This window comes from Prionailurus viverrinus, chromosome A2 (genome assembly GCF_022837055.1).
Source record: "Prionailurus viverrinus isolate Anna chromosome A2, UM_Priviv_1.0, whole genome shotgun sequence".
Taxonomy (NCBI): Eukaryota; Metazoa; Chordata; class Mammalia; order Carnivora; family Felidae; genus Prionailurus; species Prionailurus viverrinus.
The window spans coordinates 125,990,479-126,010,459 of NC_062562.1; the positions used below are offsets into that span (position 1 = coordinate 125,990,479).

At 38.4% G+C, this 19,981-nt stretch overlaps 1 protein-coding gene across 3 annotated transcripts in view; it reads right to left on the minus strand.

The window, feature by feature from the left end:
• Positions 1-5,885: 5,885 nt before the first annotated feature.
• Positions 5,886-19,981, minus strand: part of DPY19L1 (dpy-19 like C-mannosyltransferase 1) — a 97,895-nt gene continuing 83,799 nt past the window's right edge. The window contains exons 17-23 of one of the 3 annotated variants that reach the window (XM_047849285.1): positions 19,811-19,835; positions 18,580-18,699; positions 17,020-17,194; positions 16,192-16,291; positions 14,898-15,023; positions 8,528-8,701; positions 5,886-7,152 (exon numbers count right to left, since the gene is read on the minus strand). In XM_047849285.1, coding sequence (XP_047705241.1) covers positions 8,545-8,701; positions 14,898-15,023; positions 16,192-16,291; positions 17,020-17,194; positions 18,580-18,699; positions 19,811-19,835 — 703 coding nt within the window. In that variant the 3' untranslated portion in view covers positions 5,886-7,152; positions 8,528-8,544. Of the gene's footprint in view, positions 8,702-14,897; positions 15,024-16,191; positions 16,292-17,019; positions 17,195-18,579; positions 18,700-19,810; positions 19,836-19,981 lie in introns of all 3 variants that reach the window. The other 2 variants (XM_047849284.1, XM_047849283.1) reach the window with 2 other exon arrangements.

Sequence of the window (19,981 nt, forward strand, 5' to 3'; positions counted from 1 at the left end):
ATGAGTTAATTTGTATATCCTTGTGCCAATGCTTCTACAGCTGCTGTGATAAATCTTGTTATCTGGCAGGGGAAAAAAATGCCCCTCTCTCATGTCCTTCTTCAGACTTGTCTGGACTATTCATCCATAAGAATTTTATATTCAGATTGTCAAGCTCCATAAAAAGCCCTATTGGTATGCTGATTAAACTATGGGTCAATTTGAGGAGAATTGATATTTTTACATCTTATGTTCAACTTATTCTTGGGTTCTTGTTTGCATCTTTGTTCATGCATGTAATAGACCTGCAATTTTCTTTTATTGCATTAACCCCACTCTGCTCTTGGTATTCCTGTTTACAGTCACCTAACAAAATGGAATTCTCTAATTTTCTATTCTCTGGATGTTTGTGTAAGATTGGAATCATCAGTATCTTGAGTGTTTAGTAGAACAAACTTGTAAAACTCTAGGTTATGCTGTTTTCTTTGAGGGGAGGTGTTTCTTCAAATTATTAATTCAAATTCTTTGCTGGAAATAAGATTGTTCCCAGTTTCTATTTCTTCTTGGATCAGTTCTATTAAGTTGTAGTTTTCTAGGAATTTAACCATTTATCTAAGTGTTCACATTTACTGACAAATTTGTTCATATCTTCCTGTTATCTGTTTACTCTTCACAGCTTCAGTAATTTGCCATTCCTAATTTTTTTATGCCTTCCCTATTTAGTCTTGATTCTGAATGATGTCAAATAACCAACTTTGGCTTTGTTGGTCTCTTTTATATTTCATCAAGTTTTGCTTGTTATTTCCTTTCATGGGCAGAGGAAATGGTGTGCTCCTGTTTTTGTCTATATTTATGACATAGATATTTGAATTCATTTTTAATGTGTGCATTTTAGACCTAAAAGGATAAAAAAATCCCATACCTCTAGACCTGCTTTAATTACACTCTACAAGCTGTTTGTGGTATATAATTGCTCTATTTTTTTCCTCAAATTTTTACAGATTCTTCAATTCATGAATAACTTAAAATTTATTTTGTATTAATTTAAACAAAAATTTTTTAATGTTTATTTATTTTTGAGAGAGACAGAGACGGAATGCGAGTGAGTTAGGGGCAGAGAGAGAGAGGGAGACACAGAATCCGAAGCAGGATTCTGCTGAGCTGTCAGCACAGAGCACGATGCGGGGCTCGAACTCATGAGCCGTGAGATCATGGCCTGAGCCGAAGTCGGTCGCTCAACTGACTGAGCCACCCGGGCGCCCCTGTATTAATTTTTAATGTAAGGGTTTTTCAATAACTTTTTTGCAAAGTGCTATTTAGTTCTACACATAATCATTTTTTTCGACAAGTATTAAGCACTCATACATTCCAGGTATTGTTCTAGGTGCTTGGATTCCCTCAGTGAACAAAATCGACCAAAAATTCATGGCTTTCTGGAATTCATGCTCTGTTGTCAATTGTTGGCAATGTCTCAATGCTTAAACAAAATGTGTATTCTTCATTTGTTCAGTGCAGCTGTTTTAGAATATGACCGTTAGATCAACACTGCTTTTCCTATTACTCAAATTATGTATATCTTTACTTTTTTTTTGCCTGCTTATATATCAATTTTTAAATGTTTATTTATTTGAGAGAGAGAGAGAGAGAGAGGCAGAGAGAGCAGGAGAGAGAGAAGCCCAAGCAGGCTCTGCACTGTCACTGCAGAGCCTGAAGTCAGGCTTGATCCCATGAAGTATGTGATTGTGACCTGAGCTGAAATCAGGAGTCAGATGCTTAACTTACCAAGCCACCCAGGCGCCCCTATAGCATTTCTAAGAGAGGCATGTTAGAATTTCCAGGTGTATTTGTGAATTCATCTATTTTTCTTGTTTCTAATTACCACCATAGGAGGCCTATCCTTTTAGAAGACAAGAAAACTGATTTTCAAAATAAGAAACATGTCTTATCTCATGAAGTTTGTAAAGATGGAGCCAGGATTCTCATTTAGCTGTCTCAATTAGGACAATATTGTATTACTGTCATTTGTCTTGTCTAATATCCTCATCCAGCAGCAACATATCAATCTCTCCCCATTTTTAGAAATTTCCTCTCCCATACTTTAACCAAATTCTTAATCAGAGTTCTCTGCTTCCCGGCCAGCAGTGAATATGCCTAGGACCAGCCATTATAGTAGCTTAAGCCACACAACCTAAACCAGGCCAATAAGAGGCTTCTCTCTGGAGACAGACATATCTGTCTTTGCCGTATTGCTATCTAATAGTTACTCAGTTACTAGCCACATCTGAGTGTATCAAGGTACCTAGTCAGAATATGTCTTGTGGTTAATTTTTGTTTTGCTGTTTGTCAAGGACATTCTTCTATATATGATATTAATCTCATCTGAAGGTGTTCTGAATGTCCTTATGTTTCATCTCCACAGCTATAGTACATAATATTCCGTTTCTTACAGTTCAAAAAATAATTTTTAGTGCCATATGGAACTTGTTGGACAAAGCACGATTTAGAAAATCATTAAGCATTTCTACATGCCAGGAACTGTACCAGGAGGCACTGCAGATTCTGAATGGAGTAAGACAGAAGTCCAGTCTATAGGGCCACGGTGTAGTAGAGAAAGTCATGTTAAATATGTGGAATAAACACACTGAGTTACAGGAGCACGGGCAGTGGGGGCAGTTCACTCAGCAGCAGGCCCTCAGGGAAGGCTTCACAGAGGAGGGGACACGTGAGTTGCATCTTTCAGTTAAACTGATCAAGAAAGTACAGTCCAGGGAAAGAGAAAAAAGCATGATTCTCCACACTGATATTAAACTGTCAGTGATTCGGAAAGGAATTTCTTTTCACTTATTTTCTTGCTCTTCTATTCTCATTTCTCACTGACACTCTAATCCGGGTTTATGAATATGTGGCACATAGGCTGCCCCACTCCCACCTACCCCATGGCAGCTAACTCTACCTGAACACAGAATCTTTTCCTTATGGAGTCGACTCAACATGATTAATAAAGTAGAAATAGGCCCTCATCACTAATAAAAGAGAGTGGATATGAGAGAAACTTGCTGACCGTTTCTAATTTCGTGGAGTGGAGAAGACACGGAAAGGGTGGATCCGGAGGTGAGGCAAGGAGGCCAGGTTCTACAATGTCACTTGGGCATTTGGAACTTTTTTAAAGTTCCAAATCGTAGGCCACACCGTAGACTGATCAAATCCCAAACTCTGGGGGTGGGAGAAAGGATTCAGCAGTTCTGAAGCTCCCCAAGTAATTTCCAATGTGCACACAAGTTTGCGAATGACTGCCATAAGGGGGCTTTGTTAGAAAAAGTCTAATTCGGATTTAAAGTCAGATCTAAAGGGTTGAAGAATGACCAAACTGCACTTCCTAGGGAGGATGTTTTAGGGCAAGAGGGAGGCCTCAGAATCTGGCCTTGTCAAGGAGCAGATACCAAGAGTGAAGACCCGAGGGGCGTGGCCAGTGTGCAGGGCATCGGCACCCAGGACAGAGCCAGAGATGTGAACTGTGCCCATAAAACTGAGCTGAAGGGCTGGCCTTCAGGCACCTTTTCTTTTTTTAAATCCCTTTTAATGGCCTAATGCCAAATCTACTTAAAAATGGCCATCTCCTGTTTTCATTTCTTTCTAGAAATGGCTGAGTACTTAAGCTTTAGGGCAATCAGCATAACAACTGAATGAGCTTAATTTCGCTACATTGAACTTTCTTTCAAGGTATTAAATTTGCATACAGAAAAAGCCCAGGTACTTACAAATCAATGAAATGATATTATGTTGAATTAAAAAGTACATGCCTGCGTAAACATAATACTTGGTAGCACTACCATTTATTTGAAAGTCATTTTGACAACACATTGCTTACTTAAAGTAATTAAAATTTTGAGCTAGAGATAATTGAGTACAGAGAATGCTCCTTTGAAAGCAGACCCAATATCAATTCCATCCTAATCTCTTTGCAAAAAAAAAAAAAAAAAAAAAAAAAAAAAAAGAAGAAAAGAAAAGAAAGAAAAATCTACCTTTTAATTACACTACAATGACTCAAAATCTTAACAGGAAAAAGTCTTCAGCTTGAACATTCGCTCAGAATTTTAAAATCTCTCTCATGAGAAGAAAGGTAAAAGGAAAGAGTTTTCAAGACCTTTCTATACCTTAATGTATGTCCCTTTCGACTCCAAATGTAAAACTGTATTTGTACTGATATAGTACTGTGAAATAAAGACCAATTCAAGAATGTAATAAGTTTAAAAGCATCTTCTCTTTTTCTGCATAGGGAACAATTTTACTGATTTCAATTAGAAGCTTCTAGTTGGGGGGAAGGAGAAAGGGAAGGCGGAAGAGAGAAACAGGTGATCCGTGACTCAAAGCTAGTTCTTAACTGCTCTCTAATAGAGGGAGAAGAGTGAAGATTTCTGGGGCCAAAGGTAATAAAGTGAAAAATGAAGTTTTAAAATCCACACACATCACTGAATTTATCCATTTTCTTCTAGACAAAGTAATTTTACAAAAAGAAGTTCGATTTTAAAGGATTTCACTTTTTCCATCTCTGAACTGAAAAGAAACAGTTTATGGCTTCAAAATGTTTAAATGATCATAAGCCACCTGCTCAGCAAACACAATGTGTATTGATGTTCTGGTTAAAAACTACCTTATCTGTTCTTTGCTCCTTGCAAGTTCTGTTGAAAGCAATGCCCCCTAAAAGACAAAGAAGAGGCTCTACACAATTCAGTTTCCAATATAGGGACCCTCTAGCCTGTCTGGGTGGGATAAATGCTGTCAAGAACGGAGCGCCCTCTAGAGGCCAGTCATCCAAATAGTCTTTTGCAATCCATTAGAGCAGCAGTTCTCAAGTACGGCCCTTGGACCAACAGCATCAGCATTACTTGAGAAATGGTTAGAAATATAAATTCTGGGGACTCACCTGTTTAATCTCCCTTGAGTTATCTTATAAAGAACAGAAATTCATTTCTCATAGTTCTAGAGGTTGAAAGTCCCAAAGATCAAGGCTCCAGCTAATCCAATGTCTGATGAGAGCCCATTTCCTGGTTCACAGATGGCACCTTGTAGCTATACCCTCACAATGTGAAAAGGTCCAAGGGAGCTTTCTTGGAATTCTTTTACAGTGGCACTAATCCCATTCATGAGGGCTCCACCCTCATGATATCATCACCTCCCAAGTGTCCCACCTCCTAATGCAATCACCTCGGGTGTCAGGATTTCAACATATGAGTTTTGGAGGGGACACAAACGTTCAGACCATACAACCACCTCGGGTCCTCAGGTCAACTGAATCAGAAACCTCTGAGGCAGGGTGCAGCAATCGTTTTAACAAACCCTCCAGGTGATTCTGATGCCCACTCCATTTGAGAACGCTGCATTCCAATGAACACTCCCCCAAGATGTCAGAGAATGAAGGTGTCGCTTTGTAAAGAAATTAATTGTACGGGCATGAGCTAAACTGTCTTTCCTCCAGACAACTAAATAAATAAATAAACAGACAAAGCTGATGCTTGTATCAAGCAAGAACATGGAGCTATAGTTTAGGAAATATCATGAGACCAAACTATTGTTTAATGTATGAGAAAATGCTTTCAGCAGCTCTAAAGTTATCCCCAAATGATCGTTTTAAAGAATTATTGTGTCCCTTGATGTAAATGATAAAGTAATGTGAACCTGTAACAGCATAAATAGAAGAAGAGTATGGGTAACCCCAGTACCTACACTGCCACCAACAAAGAGGAGTGAGCAGCTTCACGGACCCCAGTGTTATATCCCTTCCCCATTATTCAGGACTGCAGTCTCCCACAAACGAGTTCATGGTTATCTGACTCTAGAGAATGAGGCTGAACATGTCAACAATCAAGGCAGAGATGAAAATAATAATTAAAAAAACCCACCTTCTATACTTTTCATGATCTTTTTTATTTAACATACATAGTACACGTAAAACAACTGGCATAAAATTCATAAAAATACAATACTTCTATGCAATATCACTTTATTCCTGATACATCCTTTCATGTTCTCCTTAGTATCATTGTTCTAGTTTAATACAATCCGTCCTCTGCTAAGCAGTTTTAGAGGCTTATCTCACAGAAATCCTGCCCCAACTTTGTTTGTTTCTTTTTTGTCACGGCAACGGCTATTTTTATCGCCTCTCTGCCCATCCTTACCTTCCTCACACTGAAGCAAAAATATTTTTAAATGCTAAAAATGAGTAAAATACTGAGCTTTAATACTGCTTTGTCATGTATATCGAAACTACTACTATTCTACTTTGCCATAAAAGATATTTATAATCTACAGCACCGGCTGCTACCAGATGTGACCAAGGCTGAGTGTGCAGTGCAGCCCAAGGCCTCTGTTCGAAACTCACTGGCTTGAAATATAATCATAGCTTGCTGGTGGAGTCACGTTAATAAATGCCATTACAAAAGGATTCTTTGGGGGTGGGGAAGAAAAAAAAAAACTAACTTGACCACTTTTAACTTTTCCCAGCATACGAAGCAATCAAAACAGTACTTTCATGTTTTTCCTGTACAGAATCTCCAATCATTACATGGGAACTTATTGGGAAGAGAATTATCGGAGGGTGGGGAGGATAAAGAATGGCTTTAAAAGTACAATTTTTAAAAACCTGTAACCGCTGGAGGTACAAAACAGCCATATTTGGTGCAGAACAGTCACAGAGCGGAGCACGCTTCCCTCTTCCCTCCCACCGCGACCCTCAGCCACCTCGGCCTCAGGTGCCCTCTTGCCATTTTTCTGGATTGCTGCATCATTGCTCAAATTCTACTCCCAGTCCACAACTCCCCAGCTGCTTCCCTATTTTCTGAAACTGGCAAAAAGCCCAAGAAATAAAAGTCACCCAGCAAGCGAGGAGGAGGGGGCGGGCACCTGAAGACACTGGCACAGAAGCTCCGGCCGGAAGGAGGCTCCCCGGGAAGGCGGGCTCTGGGGCAGGCCGGGGACTGCACGCTCGCCAGCCCAGGCTGTCCTTGCAGCTGTCTGCTCTAAGCAAGCTAGTGCTTCCCCCAGACCAGGCTCGTCCTTGGGCTCTGGTGAGAAGGCAGAAAGGGAACAGCTCTTCAGTGGCTCCCAGCAGTGGGCACCGGAAGCCATCCCTGAGGACTCAGGTCTCAAGGACAGTCCACAGTGAGGTTAATCTGCCTGCGGTTAATAAAGAGAACACTGTATAATTAAATGTGTAGTCCGTCAGAGTCATGGTTTGCTTAGAATTTAAAATCTTAAAACCGTTTCTCAGAACTATGAGGATTCGCTGTTTTGAAGAATCTCATTTCACACAAATTAACTTCTAAGAAACAAAAATTCATACTAGGAATTCGGAGCAGGTTGGGGACTCTTTCAAAATAAAAATAAATAGGAAGGGGGAAAAAAATAAAGAGGAAGGCTGAATATATTCATTCCTTTGTACTGAAATGATAGTTTTGGGGATCAAAATTATAACATAAGGCTTAAGGCTTTGTCTTACTAAAGACAGGCAATTTAAAAAGTAAAATATATAAAAACTCCATTCACTTCTCGTTATTCATTTACTTTTCCGACAGAAAAATTAGTCACGTTTTATTGTATCTTAATAGAAGAAAAACTACACAAACTACATCTACTATTCCACTGTAAACTATGCCTACTCAAATGCACTACATTTGAGTCATTCAAAATAGTGGTTCTTCAAACTACAATTAAACATGAAAAATTCTGTAAATGGTTTAAGGTATTAAAATATAAACATCTGAATAATACTAAAAATGAGAAACATACACAACTGCCATTAAATTTTTTTAACCAAGAATAAGTACTTTCTAAGCAACTAAATGAGTAAATAACACTTATTTGACAAAGAATGCTGGGAGAGAAAGCGGGAGAGAAGGAGAGAGAGCAGACATGCTGTCACATGGTTGGTGGTTAGAAGAATTTGGTCCTGACCACTAGGTCCAAGAATCTGGATTAGTAACGGGCAGAAAATGCTTCATTAATAAGAGCAACAAGACACAGCAGAACGTGAAGAAGTGAAATCAACAGATCATTCCACATAGCAAATACCCATGTCTGCCCCATCTGCTCTCACGGAAGTTGATGACAGGGGCCGACACGACTGAGGAGCTTATGACAATCACTGAAATGTCCAAAAGACGAGAGCAAGAGGCAGAAAAAGAAGCAAGGGGCATCAATAGTCCATAAACTAAAATCAGCCCCTACATAGTTCAGAGCTCACGATACTTTCATATCATCCTTGCCATGAGCCATCATGTTTTTTACACGAGTAGCTTTGCTCGCTCACTTTAGAACAAATATTTAAGTCAGGTACAAACATATACTCATTTGCATAGCAAATTTTAAGGGGTGCATTGAAATAGTAACCAACTGATTAAGGTGTTAAGTATCTTTACAATCAGAACGACATTCAAATTGACCACATGAAATGTTTTCTATTTGAAAACAGTTACCTATAAAAGTTTTTGGGATTTGAATTAAAAACAAGGCATGAATTATTAGCAAAACATTAAAACCATTACTGATGTACTTCTCTGTAGGCAGCAGTCACTCTTCTATAACTTCTAAGACCTTGTAAACACTGTTCTGGAATACAGTGGTGAAGTGTGGCTTGGAATCCTTCACCAGGAGGTTACATAAGGGAGGTTTCCCAGCATTAGCAGGGTCTTCCACATCCCAGATTTCAGGCATACTGCACCCAGGCCTAGAAAAATTAACGTAGAGATTAAAAATCAAAGTACATGATACACGGCAGATGAAACAGAGCACACTTTTTCTATTCCTGCCCTCGTTTCATTTTTTCTATGTAAATTCACTTAGTTTAAAAAATCCTGTTATAGTTATCTATATTTATTTAAGCTGCCATAAATTCTCTTTAGAACAAGGTGAACGCAGCAAGTGGACTATAAAGAAGGAAACAGACGTACAAAATACACGAATGCAGGTGGTGGAGTAAGACAGATCTTGCTTCAATTCTGCAACAGTTGGCTTAGCAAGGATGTGGTGTTGGAGAGCTCACAGTCTCTCTCCAGATTTGTCAAATGGGGAATAACCATGATGTGGGTATGGGTTATGAGGACTCAGAGAGAAAGACTGTACCTAGTTAGCACCGTGCCCAGAACACAGAGGTAATATGTTATATTGACTTAAAAATTATAATTGGCAGATATGCTTAGTTCACATTTATGCAACTTCCCACTATTGTCTCCTAGAATGAGTCAACTTAAAGAAAACCCAGTGGTGTTCAGTTCAAGTCTTTAGCTAAATGCACAATTAAATTTTATTTTTTTCACAATTAAATTTTAAAAGCAATACAGTTTATGAAGAACAGAAGTGAAATTGATATTATGTGGTATCAGTCCCAATAACTTCTGCAGATGGCTTTAACATTTATGTTAAATCTAAAGCAGTGTTATAGATATAACTGCTGGCTTTCACTAGGGTTCACAAATTTCTTTTTTTTTTTTGGCTTTTGTTACATTGAGGATTTTTATTTTATTATATTCCAAAATGTCAGTATTTTCTTTAGGACTTATGATTTCCATGCCTTGTTTAAGGAATCCTTCCCTATAACATATCATGAGAGTATGCATTGTGTTCTTCTGTGAAAGTTTTAGAGTCTGCTTTTCACAGCTAGACTTATAACTCATCTGGAATTAATCTTTCTGTATGGTGTGAGGCAGAGATTTAATTTTAATTTTTTCCATATAGATAGCCCAGCAACTCTAGGGACATTTTTATTTAAAGCAATTTTTTTTAATGTTTATTGATTTTTGAGAGAGTGAGCAAGAGAGGGCAGGGAGAGAGGGAGACAGAGAATCTGAAGAAGGCTCTGAGCCATCAGTACAAAGCCCGATGAGGGGCTCGAACCCACAAACCATAAGATCATGACCTGAGCCAAAGTCTACACTCAACCGACTGAGCCACCCAGGTGTCCCATATGATTTATTATTTGTCAAATCCATCCTTACCCCTATCAATCAGTACCTGGCATACCACTTTCAAATCTATATTACCTGTTTTATAATCACCAATGTAATAATGGATTCAGGCAAGAGTCAAAACTGGATGCAAGAACTATCTGGTGAAAGGTTGTTGAGAAAGAGGATAAACAAATGGCCTCTAAGTATCTCTACAGATTTCCTATTAATTCTATAGGAGATGTGCCTCCTTAATATAGAGAGATCAGGTGATCAAACTTAGCATGACCAATGATAGAACAAAGCGATCTCTACCTCCTGATGTGACACAATAGAAAGTATACAACCCCTCTGATGTCATAATCTTGCCACAATTTGCCAAACTGAATCTAATCACAAGGAAGGAATTAGACAAATCCAGACATGGGACCTTTCCTCTAAGACAACTGGCTCGGACTCTGGGAAAATATCAACAAAAACAAAAAGGGCAAAAGGGAGTTCACAATCTCCTATGTGCTATTTGAGAAATTAAAACAAACAAAAACAGAAAAATACACAATACAGAATAATTATAGAGAACTGACAACAGCTTATGTTTGGTCATAGTTGCTTCACTTTAAGAGAAAGAAACATTTCCAACATGTCTTTTTAATCCCCAAGTGCAGCCCCGCTTCCCTACCTCTACTATGGGGCAAGCAGCACATGCCTTTTTCTTCTCAATAACATCTTTAATTTGAAACTGACTAATCATCCAAAAAGTGTCAAAATATAGGCCTATCAAAAATAAAAAAATGAAAGTCACTGTCACTTCCAAAGCCATTTCTCAGAGGTGACCTGTGTAAACAATCCAGCATACATTCTGCTACACCCATTTAAATTTTTTTAAGTGCATTTATTTATTTTTGAGAGAGAGACAGACAGAGTGAGTGGGGCAGGGGCAGGGAGAGAGAGGGAGAGAGAATCCCAAGCAGGTTTCATACTATCAGCACAGAGCCTCATGTGGGGCTCGAACTCATGAACCGCAAGATCATGACCTGAGCTGAAACCAAGAACTGGACGCTTAACCGACTGAGCCACCCAGGCAACCCTCAGCTAGACCTTTTTAATCCAACTTCAGACACACACATACAAATATAGGAATGGACAGATTTATGTATATAGATGCTCCTGGGCTGCTTTTACAAACAAGAGATTATTCTGGAACTCCTCACTTAACAATAAAATGCGGCCATTTTCCTACCTCAGTACCTAAAGACCTACTTCATTCTTTTTAATAGTTGCTAGTACACCTATTAATTAGCCACTCTTTTATGGGTAGATATTTTAATTGTTTCTCATTTTGCCATTATAAAATGACATTGATATAAACATTCTTGTGCCTATATCTTTCTGCAAGCTAAATTAAAAAATTTTTTTTAATGTTTATTTATTTTTGAGAGAGAGAAGACAGAATGCAAGCAGGGGAAGAGTAGAGAGAGAGGGAGACGCAGAATCTGAAGCAGGCTCCAGGATCTGAGCTGTGAGCACAGAGCCCGATGCGGGGCTCAAATCCACAAACCGTGAGATCATGACCTTAGCCAAAGTCGGACACTTAACTGACTGAGCCCCCCAGGTGCCCCAACTGCAAGTTAAACTTCTAGAAGCAGCACTATTATCACATCACAGGGCTACACAATTTTCACTTTGCCTCTATCACATTATCTCCCAGTGAGTGTTCCCACGAAGGCTGTTCACTAGATTCTACCAACACCGAGCATATATGATAAAATGAGAGGGCTTAGGTTTTCTAAGCCATTTAATTTTCTGACACATGCCAAGGACAAACTGTTGCCACACTTCAGGCCATGGGTAGTAGAGACGAAACATACAGGCAGTAGAAAACTACCCACTTCCTGAGCTCAACAGTTTGCCGGAAAAAGAGAAGGTAAGAGCTGCCTTTGTGAGCTCTGTCTGCCTGAGTGTAACATCCTTTAGTGCTTATCTGCGTGTACTGGAGCTCCCCCAAGTCAGCCAGCGAGGTCTTTAAATAGCATTATTGAAAATGGGAATAATTTTCTTCTGAATTCATGTGTTTTAATTTTATGTCAACTCTATTATCGGAATTAATGAGATAGAAAGCAGAGAACTGAGAAGAAAATAGTTAATTAAAAACTCATCTACAACTTGCATTTGAGTATATTTTCATACTTGTATTTGAACATGGGGTGTCAAGTATTTAAGGAATAATCAAGCCACACAATTAAAGCCACTGGTGGGGCGCCTGGGTAGCTCAGCCAGCTGAGCATCTGACTTTGGTTCAGGTCATGATCTCATGGTTAGTAAGTATGAGCCCTGCACTGGGCTCTCTGCTGCCAGCGTAGAGCCCACGTTGGATCCTCTGTCCCCCTCTCTCCACCTCTCTCTTTCTCAAAAATAAAGAAACTTTATAAAACAAAAATTAAAAATAAAGCCACTGGTAATGAGATCACATAAATGTAGGGCTCACCAACATGCTGGGCACAGATTAAGTGCTAGATAAATATTAGGTCCCTCTTCCTTTTCTTCTTCCTTTTCTTTGAGTTCTCCATTTACTCCCCCTGTTCTGACAAATTTTTCTGTTCCAGTAACCTACAAATGTCTCAGGCATAACTGAAATGGACAGTGGGGGCCAAGGCATTAAAGGCATTTCTACCTAGTCCTGGTAGAAAGTTCTGTCAAGAAATGCAGTCTTCCGACTACACTAAATATTAGTCCTTATTCCCTTTCCTCTTCTGAGTTCCCCATTTGCTTCCCTGGCAAAACAGAAAGCACAGCTTGTGTTTTGTTTCAAGGTTTAAGCAGAGTGCACCTGTCTAAGGTTTCCTGAGATTTAGTATCAGTCTGGCTTAAATCCTGTAGTAAAAGGAGAGTGCTGTTTTAGTTACTGAGTGCAGAAAACAGATTAGAGAAAGTCACTTCTTTAGCCTCCTTCTCTCCACTCCTGCCAGAAAAACACAACAGGGGCAAGTCAATATCCAGACAGGAAGATCGAGCACGCACTCCCACCCCAAAGTCTCAGTCTTGGTGCCCAGAAGTGGGCGCTAAATGGAGAGGATCCAAAGCCAGTGAATTTACTGCTGACCTTGTTTAGTGAGCAAGATTTGTTGCCATACTTCCTAAATTTGTCTTTCATCCCTTCTTGTGTATAAAACAGTAATCTGCCCATCAGAACATGAGACTACTACAGCAATGCAAATCCAAAGAGTTCCATCAACATCTTAGAATATAAAATGCCTTTGGGGCGCCTGGGTGGCTCAGTCGGTTAAGTGTCCAACTTCGGTTCGGGTTGTGATCTCACGGTTTGTGAATTCGAGGCCCACGTTAGGCTCTGTGCTGACAGCTCAGAGCCTGGAGCCTGCTTCAGATTCTCTCTCTCTGCCCCTACCCAACTTGTGCTCTGTCTCTCTGTGTCTCTCAAAAAATAAATAAGCGTAAAAGAAAAATTAAATAAAAAAAAGAATATAAAGTGCCCCAATCTCTGCGATTTACACATATTTAAAATACTATGCAAGATCTGGGGGAAGAAATGAAGAATCTTGAATCAAGGCTCATCATCAGCGTGGGAACAAAAAGGTCATAAAACATTATTTTTATGTTCCAGTAACCTCTAAGTGCCTCAGGATGATAATCGAACTGGGGAGCAAAGCCCTTGGCAATAAAGATCACAATGCTGGTGGAAATCTCTGACAAGAAGTTCTTCTTGCAAGTTCTTCTAATCGCAAATGTCAGCCTACCATTCCTTTATTACAATATCCTCATAAAATTGTTATGAGAGAAGCTTATGACTTCTTTGTTCTAAATATATGTAACAAAGTTAATTAAAAGTGGGTATATGAATTTCATATGTATTCTTCTGTTTATAAGGACATAAAACATTTTCTAAATTATGACTCTAAGAACATAAACATTTTGTATAGATCTTGATTAAATTCAAGTCACTTGGGACATATTCATTGGAAAATCATTCAGTAATCAACAGTTGTTTGAGTTTCCTTGTGGGCTATGTCACAGAACTATTTTCACTCCTGAGTCAATATTTAATTATTTTGTCTTAACACCCTTTTGTATCACTGAGATACATGGCGAATAAGTATGATCAAGCCACAAATACAGCAGCCTCCTGAAGGCTTCTGTTTAAAGAGTAGTGAGAATTTTAACATTAATAGTTCTCCATAAAATACTCTTATTTTCTAATGAAACTGCTCATGTCTGTGCTCCTCATGGATCCAGCGCTTTGGTATTTTAACAGCAAGAAGCTACAGTCGTCTGTGTGTAGTCACCAAGGTACAACATCTCTAAACAGTCACCTTTACAAGTCATATTTGCTTTTATGATCTTACTAACCTCTGCTATACTCTGCTTAGTGAATTTCTCTGTGGAAATAGTTTTAAAAACTATAAAGCCAGGAAAATGTGGGTCACGGTAAAGTTAATTGTTTTCCCACTCAAATAAGATGTGAAACAGCAAGAAAGAAGTGTCACTGTAAGGGGACGCCGGGAGGGGGCCCGTCTCTCACGGGGCACGGCGTGATGTGCAGAGACGTGGTGTGCACAAAGGAGGCTCTGACTCTCAGCTGTCTGTCTGACTTCATTACAATGAGACTCTCCATTATTTGGTTTCAGACTCTGCAAGTCTTTTTAAAAGAGAATACATCCAACTTTAAATAAAAGTTTTTAAAAACATCACGGGCAAATATGAGCAATTTGGGAAATTATCAATCAGTACCAATATAATACCTTTATGGTTGGATACACATGCAAATCATTATAAAAGAAACATATTCGTAATGACCAGAAAAGAAAAAATTGCAATTCAAAAAATGATCTAAAAAGTTCTTTCCACTTATACTTTGCTAAATGTTATATATATCTCACACATACGACTAGTAAAGCACTTGCCATAAGACTGAATTAATTTTTCATGTCTTATGCATATAAAATATTAACTGTGTTGAATACTCACTTGGATCTTCTTATACACCAGGACTCCTCTAGAATGTAATAATTCACTTGTAACTTTATCAATTCTCGCTTCACTTCTTCAGCTGCTTTTCGACTATACATTGAGTAAACTATTTTCGTTCTGGCTCTTTAAAGAAAGATAATTGGGCAAAAGAGTTTCAAGATTAAAAGGATGCAGTCAACGCACTTGGAAGAAAGCACTGAACGGAACAGGAAGGAAGAGTCTACAGAAGAGTCAGGTCAAGAAAACTTTCTTCTCAGAGTTGCTGCTCAGGGGCCCCAGGGAGGTCAAAAGGACATTTAGAAGCAGCACAAGAGTCCTGGGAAAAGAGATGCACTTTGATGAACCCCTTCCTTTCCAAACTTAGCCTCTTTGTTCATTGGCTCATTTGTTTTTGTTTCGTATTCTCCATAACTCTATCATACATTAGAGTGAGGCGTGCTGTGTGTGGGCAGGGTGGGCCACACATACACGGCCACCACACTAGAGCTGCAACACACTAGAGCTGTTTCGACAGCAACAATAACTGGCATAAATGGCTCTCCATTTTGGTCCTAGATTAAAATACAAAAAAAAAAAACAAAAAAAACAAAAAAAAAACCACCTAAACCGATTCCACACAACTGCTCTGGAAATAAGCTTGCGGAAATTGGTTTTTTAATGAAAAAGTTTTTTTTATTTATAAAATGTATGTCTCACCGTTACACAAAGAATACATTAAGAGGAGTCACCCAGTGACAGGGATAGCTTGACCTAGCCCCAGAAACTGTATGAAAATTAAATCCATGTCCTTTTAAAAAGAGAACACAATACTCTAACTTATGAAAAGTAGTAAAAAACAAAAACCAAGATCATTCTAGTAGGCTACATAGGTGAAAATCAGAATAAAATCTTCTTTGAATGAGATTCCGTTTCAACTGACTCTTGAGAATTCAAGAAAAAATAGCCAAAAGGGCACCTTAATAAAAGCTAGAGGCTAATGAATCTTCTGGGGAGCATGAGGACGGTGATGACTAACAAGAACCTAGGTGGCTTGCAGCCCTGCTCACCTGGAGAAAAAGGACACACTATGATTTCATTTTGCTGCCTCGTACAAAAGGCAGAAAAGGTTGTAGATTTATTGCCCTGTGGAGCCTTACCAGTTTGCATCGAACTCAGCCCTCTTATTTCAGCCTTGTTTTCTCCCCTAACTCTATAAATCCCCATTCACCACAGCCTCGTTATTTTGCTGGTTCCCTCGCTCGCTATTTGTGTGGGAAATTTGTTTTCGGCAACATGAGAACTGTGTACTAACCTTAAACCTGCATCTTCATAATGTGGATGATTCACAATGGGCCGAAGTGCAGAGAGTTTAACACTCGCCATTGTGGGCATGGCACCCGCAAACACCGCGTCTGCAAAGCAGGAAAGAAGGTCTCAGGAGACTCAGTGAGTGTCACAAGGGTCTCCTTCTGGGTCAACTCAATCACTTCCCAGGTGAAAAAACGGAGGCCCAGAGAGGTTCACAACTTAAAGATTCAATGGAAGAACCAGACTGAAGTTGGAAAAATGGCTATCAGCAACCTGGCCTGGATAAACAATTTTCTTGGGAAGTTAGAGCCTCCTCATTTCATCACTGAGGATTTCTGGGGTTTTCTTTGTTTGTTTGTTTTTGTAATGTCTTAGAAATCTTTCCTGCCCCTGGGAAAGAAGTATCAAATTGGCTAGGAAAGTTTTATAGCACCAAGGGATCCTGGAAAATGATTTAAAATTCAGTCATTTGATACTCAGACAACAAAATCTCCCTTGAATAAAATGCCATACTCCATGAGTTCATTTCAAGGAGGAATGTGCAGGACTAAGATTAAAAACTCATTAGGAAAATAAGCACAACAAAAATTATTTTAAATCTCGCAATGTAAAATCTTGGATAAATTTTGAAAAAACATTGGCATTTAAGGAAAATAGCAAAACAGATTACTAAGAAAATATATATAACATTTCTTTGGCAAACCATTTAAGTAAAATTGACATCTCTCTTTTTCTGAATAATCTAGAAGCAACACTACTTAGAGTAAGGCCACTGGAAGTAAGTTGGGTTTAAGATTTTGCAGGGGCATATGAAACCGTGAGGGAAACTTACCTGGTTTAGTACTGTATTTGATCCATTCTATAAGTTCTTCTTGTGGCAAATTGCTGAATTCCCCTACAATATTCCATTGGGTTTGTAGATTTGCTGAACCCTGTATTGACATTGCTGCTAAGACAGCAAAAACAACAGCACCAGGATGTACTTTGCAAAAGAGCCATCCAAATAGCTGAAACCAAATTAAGAATATGTTGATAATTAGTACAAAGCAGCCTGTATCAAATAAACATAAGTTCTTCCCAGAGAAGAACACAGTCTCTGGTAGAGTCACAGATAAATGATTAATTATCCTACGAAAAAGTTCCAGCAACAATGACCAGGGGGATTAAAAGAATTTTACCATAAGCCTTACATAGGTGGGACATAATTTAAGAAGTTATTCTCTCAATTTGTGCTAATTCTAGCTTCAGGTAAGGCCAGGACCACCTACATAATTTGTCAGGCCCAATGCAAAAAGAAAAGGTAGGGTCTCTCGTTTAAAAAGTATTAAGAAGTTCCAAAGACCAACAGAAGAGCATCCAACTAGATGTAGGGTCCTTCTGAGTGTGGGCCCTCGTGCGTTTGCAAAGGTCCCACACCTGTGAAGCCATCCCAGGGCCATGCTATCTTCAGTCATGGTGCGGGCTTCCTGCCAGCCTCCTTTCCTGTCCCAGCCCAGAGGAATCAGGAACAGCAGCTTCATACCAAGACAGGTAGGTCTCTAGAAAGCTGTCCCTCTTTAACACAACACCAACATACTGATTGGGAAACTTGAGGCTAGCTGATTTTTCCATTCTAAGAGTCCACACTCAATAATAACACTTTACCCCTATTATTCTCTCCTTAATTTCTCTATATGTCTTTAGAGTTAGATTTCAAGCCTCTTGAGGGCAGATATATATTATTTCTTCTTGATTTTTCTATCTACCATTCTACCCTCATCCTTAGAGTATGGTATAGATGCTTAGTAAATATTTGTTAAATTTAAAAGAGGTACTGCTGCTGGACCTTGGCTAATTGGTTGATGAAAAGGTGACACGATGCAGAAGCATCAATCTGTGAATACAGAGCAAGGACACAGTTATCCAGGGAAAATAAGCAGCAAATAACCAAAATGGCTTACACTAAATTTTAAAAAGGCAGGGATGTGCATACAAATGTATACTCAAATGAGAAAAATATTTTTTTAAGCTTGATACTGAAAAAGAACATCTATTTGAAAGCAACTGTAACTTGAAATCACTGGCTAGAATTCTGTGTGATAGGAATGTCAAAACAACAAAAAAATATTTCTACAATGACGCTCTGCTTTCTATCAACATCTGTAGGGATCATTCATGAATTCAGCCTGTACTATTTGGGCGTCTGTTGTATGCCAAGGAATGTCTTAGAAGTTAGAAGGATAAATGACCTGTTTTGGCCCTTACCCTTTATAAACAACTAATATAAATCCATGAAGAACTTTATGACAATTTAAAGAATTTTGAGTTATTCAACATTATTTCAGGGCCATTCAATGACATAGGCTGGGGTAAAGTGATCATAGCAACTACAACACCAACATAATGATCTTACCTGTCTTGAACAGATCAAAGAAGCCATAACGCACATGTGTGGGGTCAAGAAGAGTTTTAGTCTCATAATTAAAATACCGAGGGCTGTATATGCTAACAGTTGCAATGCATGATAAACTAGCTGAAAGAAAGAGAAAATATTTTTTACTCCTACAGTTTAATATATTGTTAAATAGATGAATATCCAGAAGAGTACTTTTGCTTCGCAACAATACTTTGACTTCTGAAATAAACGAGTCTACAAGTTCACTTTCAAACCTCTCCATTTTATTAAAAGCCTAAAATGATAAAGTCACTAAAGCAAGTTGTTCTAGAATTCTGCTCAGGGTTAAGTCCATAGTTACCAAAGCCCACATCTCTGAATCTACCTTGATGATACCATCAGATTAACACAGGAAAGCGGTAAACAAAAGTAAGTACTATTTAAGATCCCAGAGTCTGCCTTGGAAGAGCCATCAAAACCAGGCAGAAATATGCAATACAGTATTATTAGCTATAGTCACCATGCTGTTGCTAAGAGAGTAGATCTTAAAGGTCATCCCAGGGGAAAAAAAATTATTTTGTAACTACGTATGGTGATGGATGTTAGCTAGACTTATTGTGGTGATCATCTCACAATGTCTACAAATCTGATTACTTATGCCATACACCTGAAATCAATATCAGGTTACATGTCAATTAGATCTCAAGTAAAAACAAAACAAAACAAGAAAGAAAAAAAGATAAACAAGTGAAACCACCAGGAGATGGCAGGAGCAACCAGTCACACCTCCAAAGCCTCAGGGCAAGGTGAGTAGAGAGGAAAACCATCTCCAGTCAAGCAAAAGACACTCCACATGCATTTAGCAATAAACTGGATCTTCTGAGGATGATCAGAGCAGACCAAATGGGCTTTCTACTTAACGGTTTTAACAAATGAATGGTCATGTTTGTAACAGTCTCATAAAAACACATACAGGCCTATTTTGAAGATGATTAGTGACAAATACCAATACTTAGAAACTGGAACTAAAAGAAAAGTCTATATATACATATATATACACATATATATACACACATACATACACACACACACACACATATATGTATATATATATATGTATATATACATATATGTGTATGTATATACACACACACATATACATATATATACACATATATATATACACATACATACATACACACACACACACATTGAAATAAAGTATGTTTTAGTAATATTAAGTCTTTACCTCTCCATGATCAAACTGGTGTTTTCTGAAATGGAATAAGAAATATTACTATTGAATCATTGTTGAAGCACTTCAATTATTTGCATTTTTATCTTACAAATACAAGTTTTACAATTTCTGTAATATTCCAAGGACATATATATGTAAACAAAAATTACAAAGTTATGAACC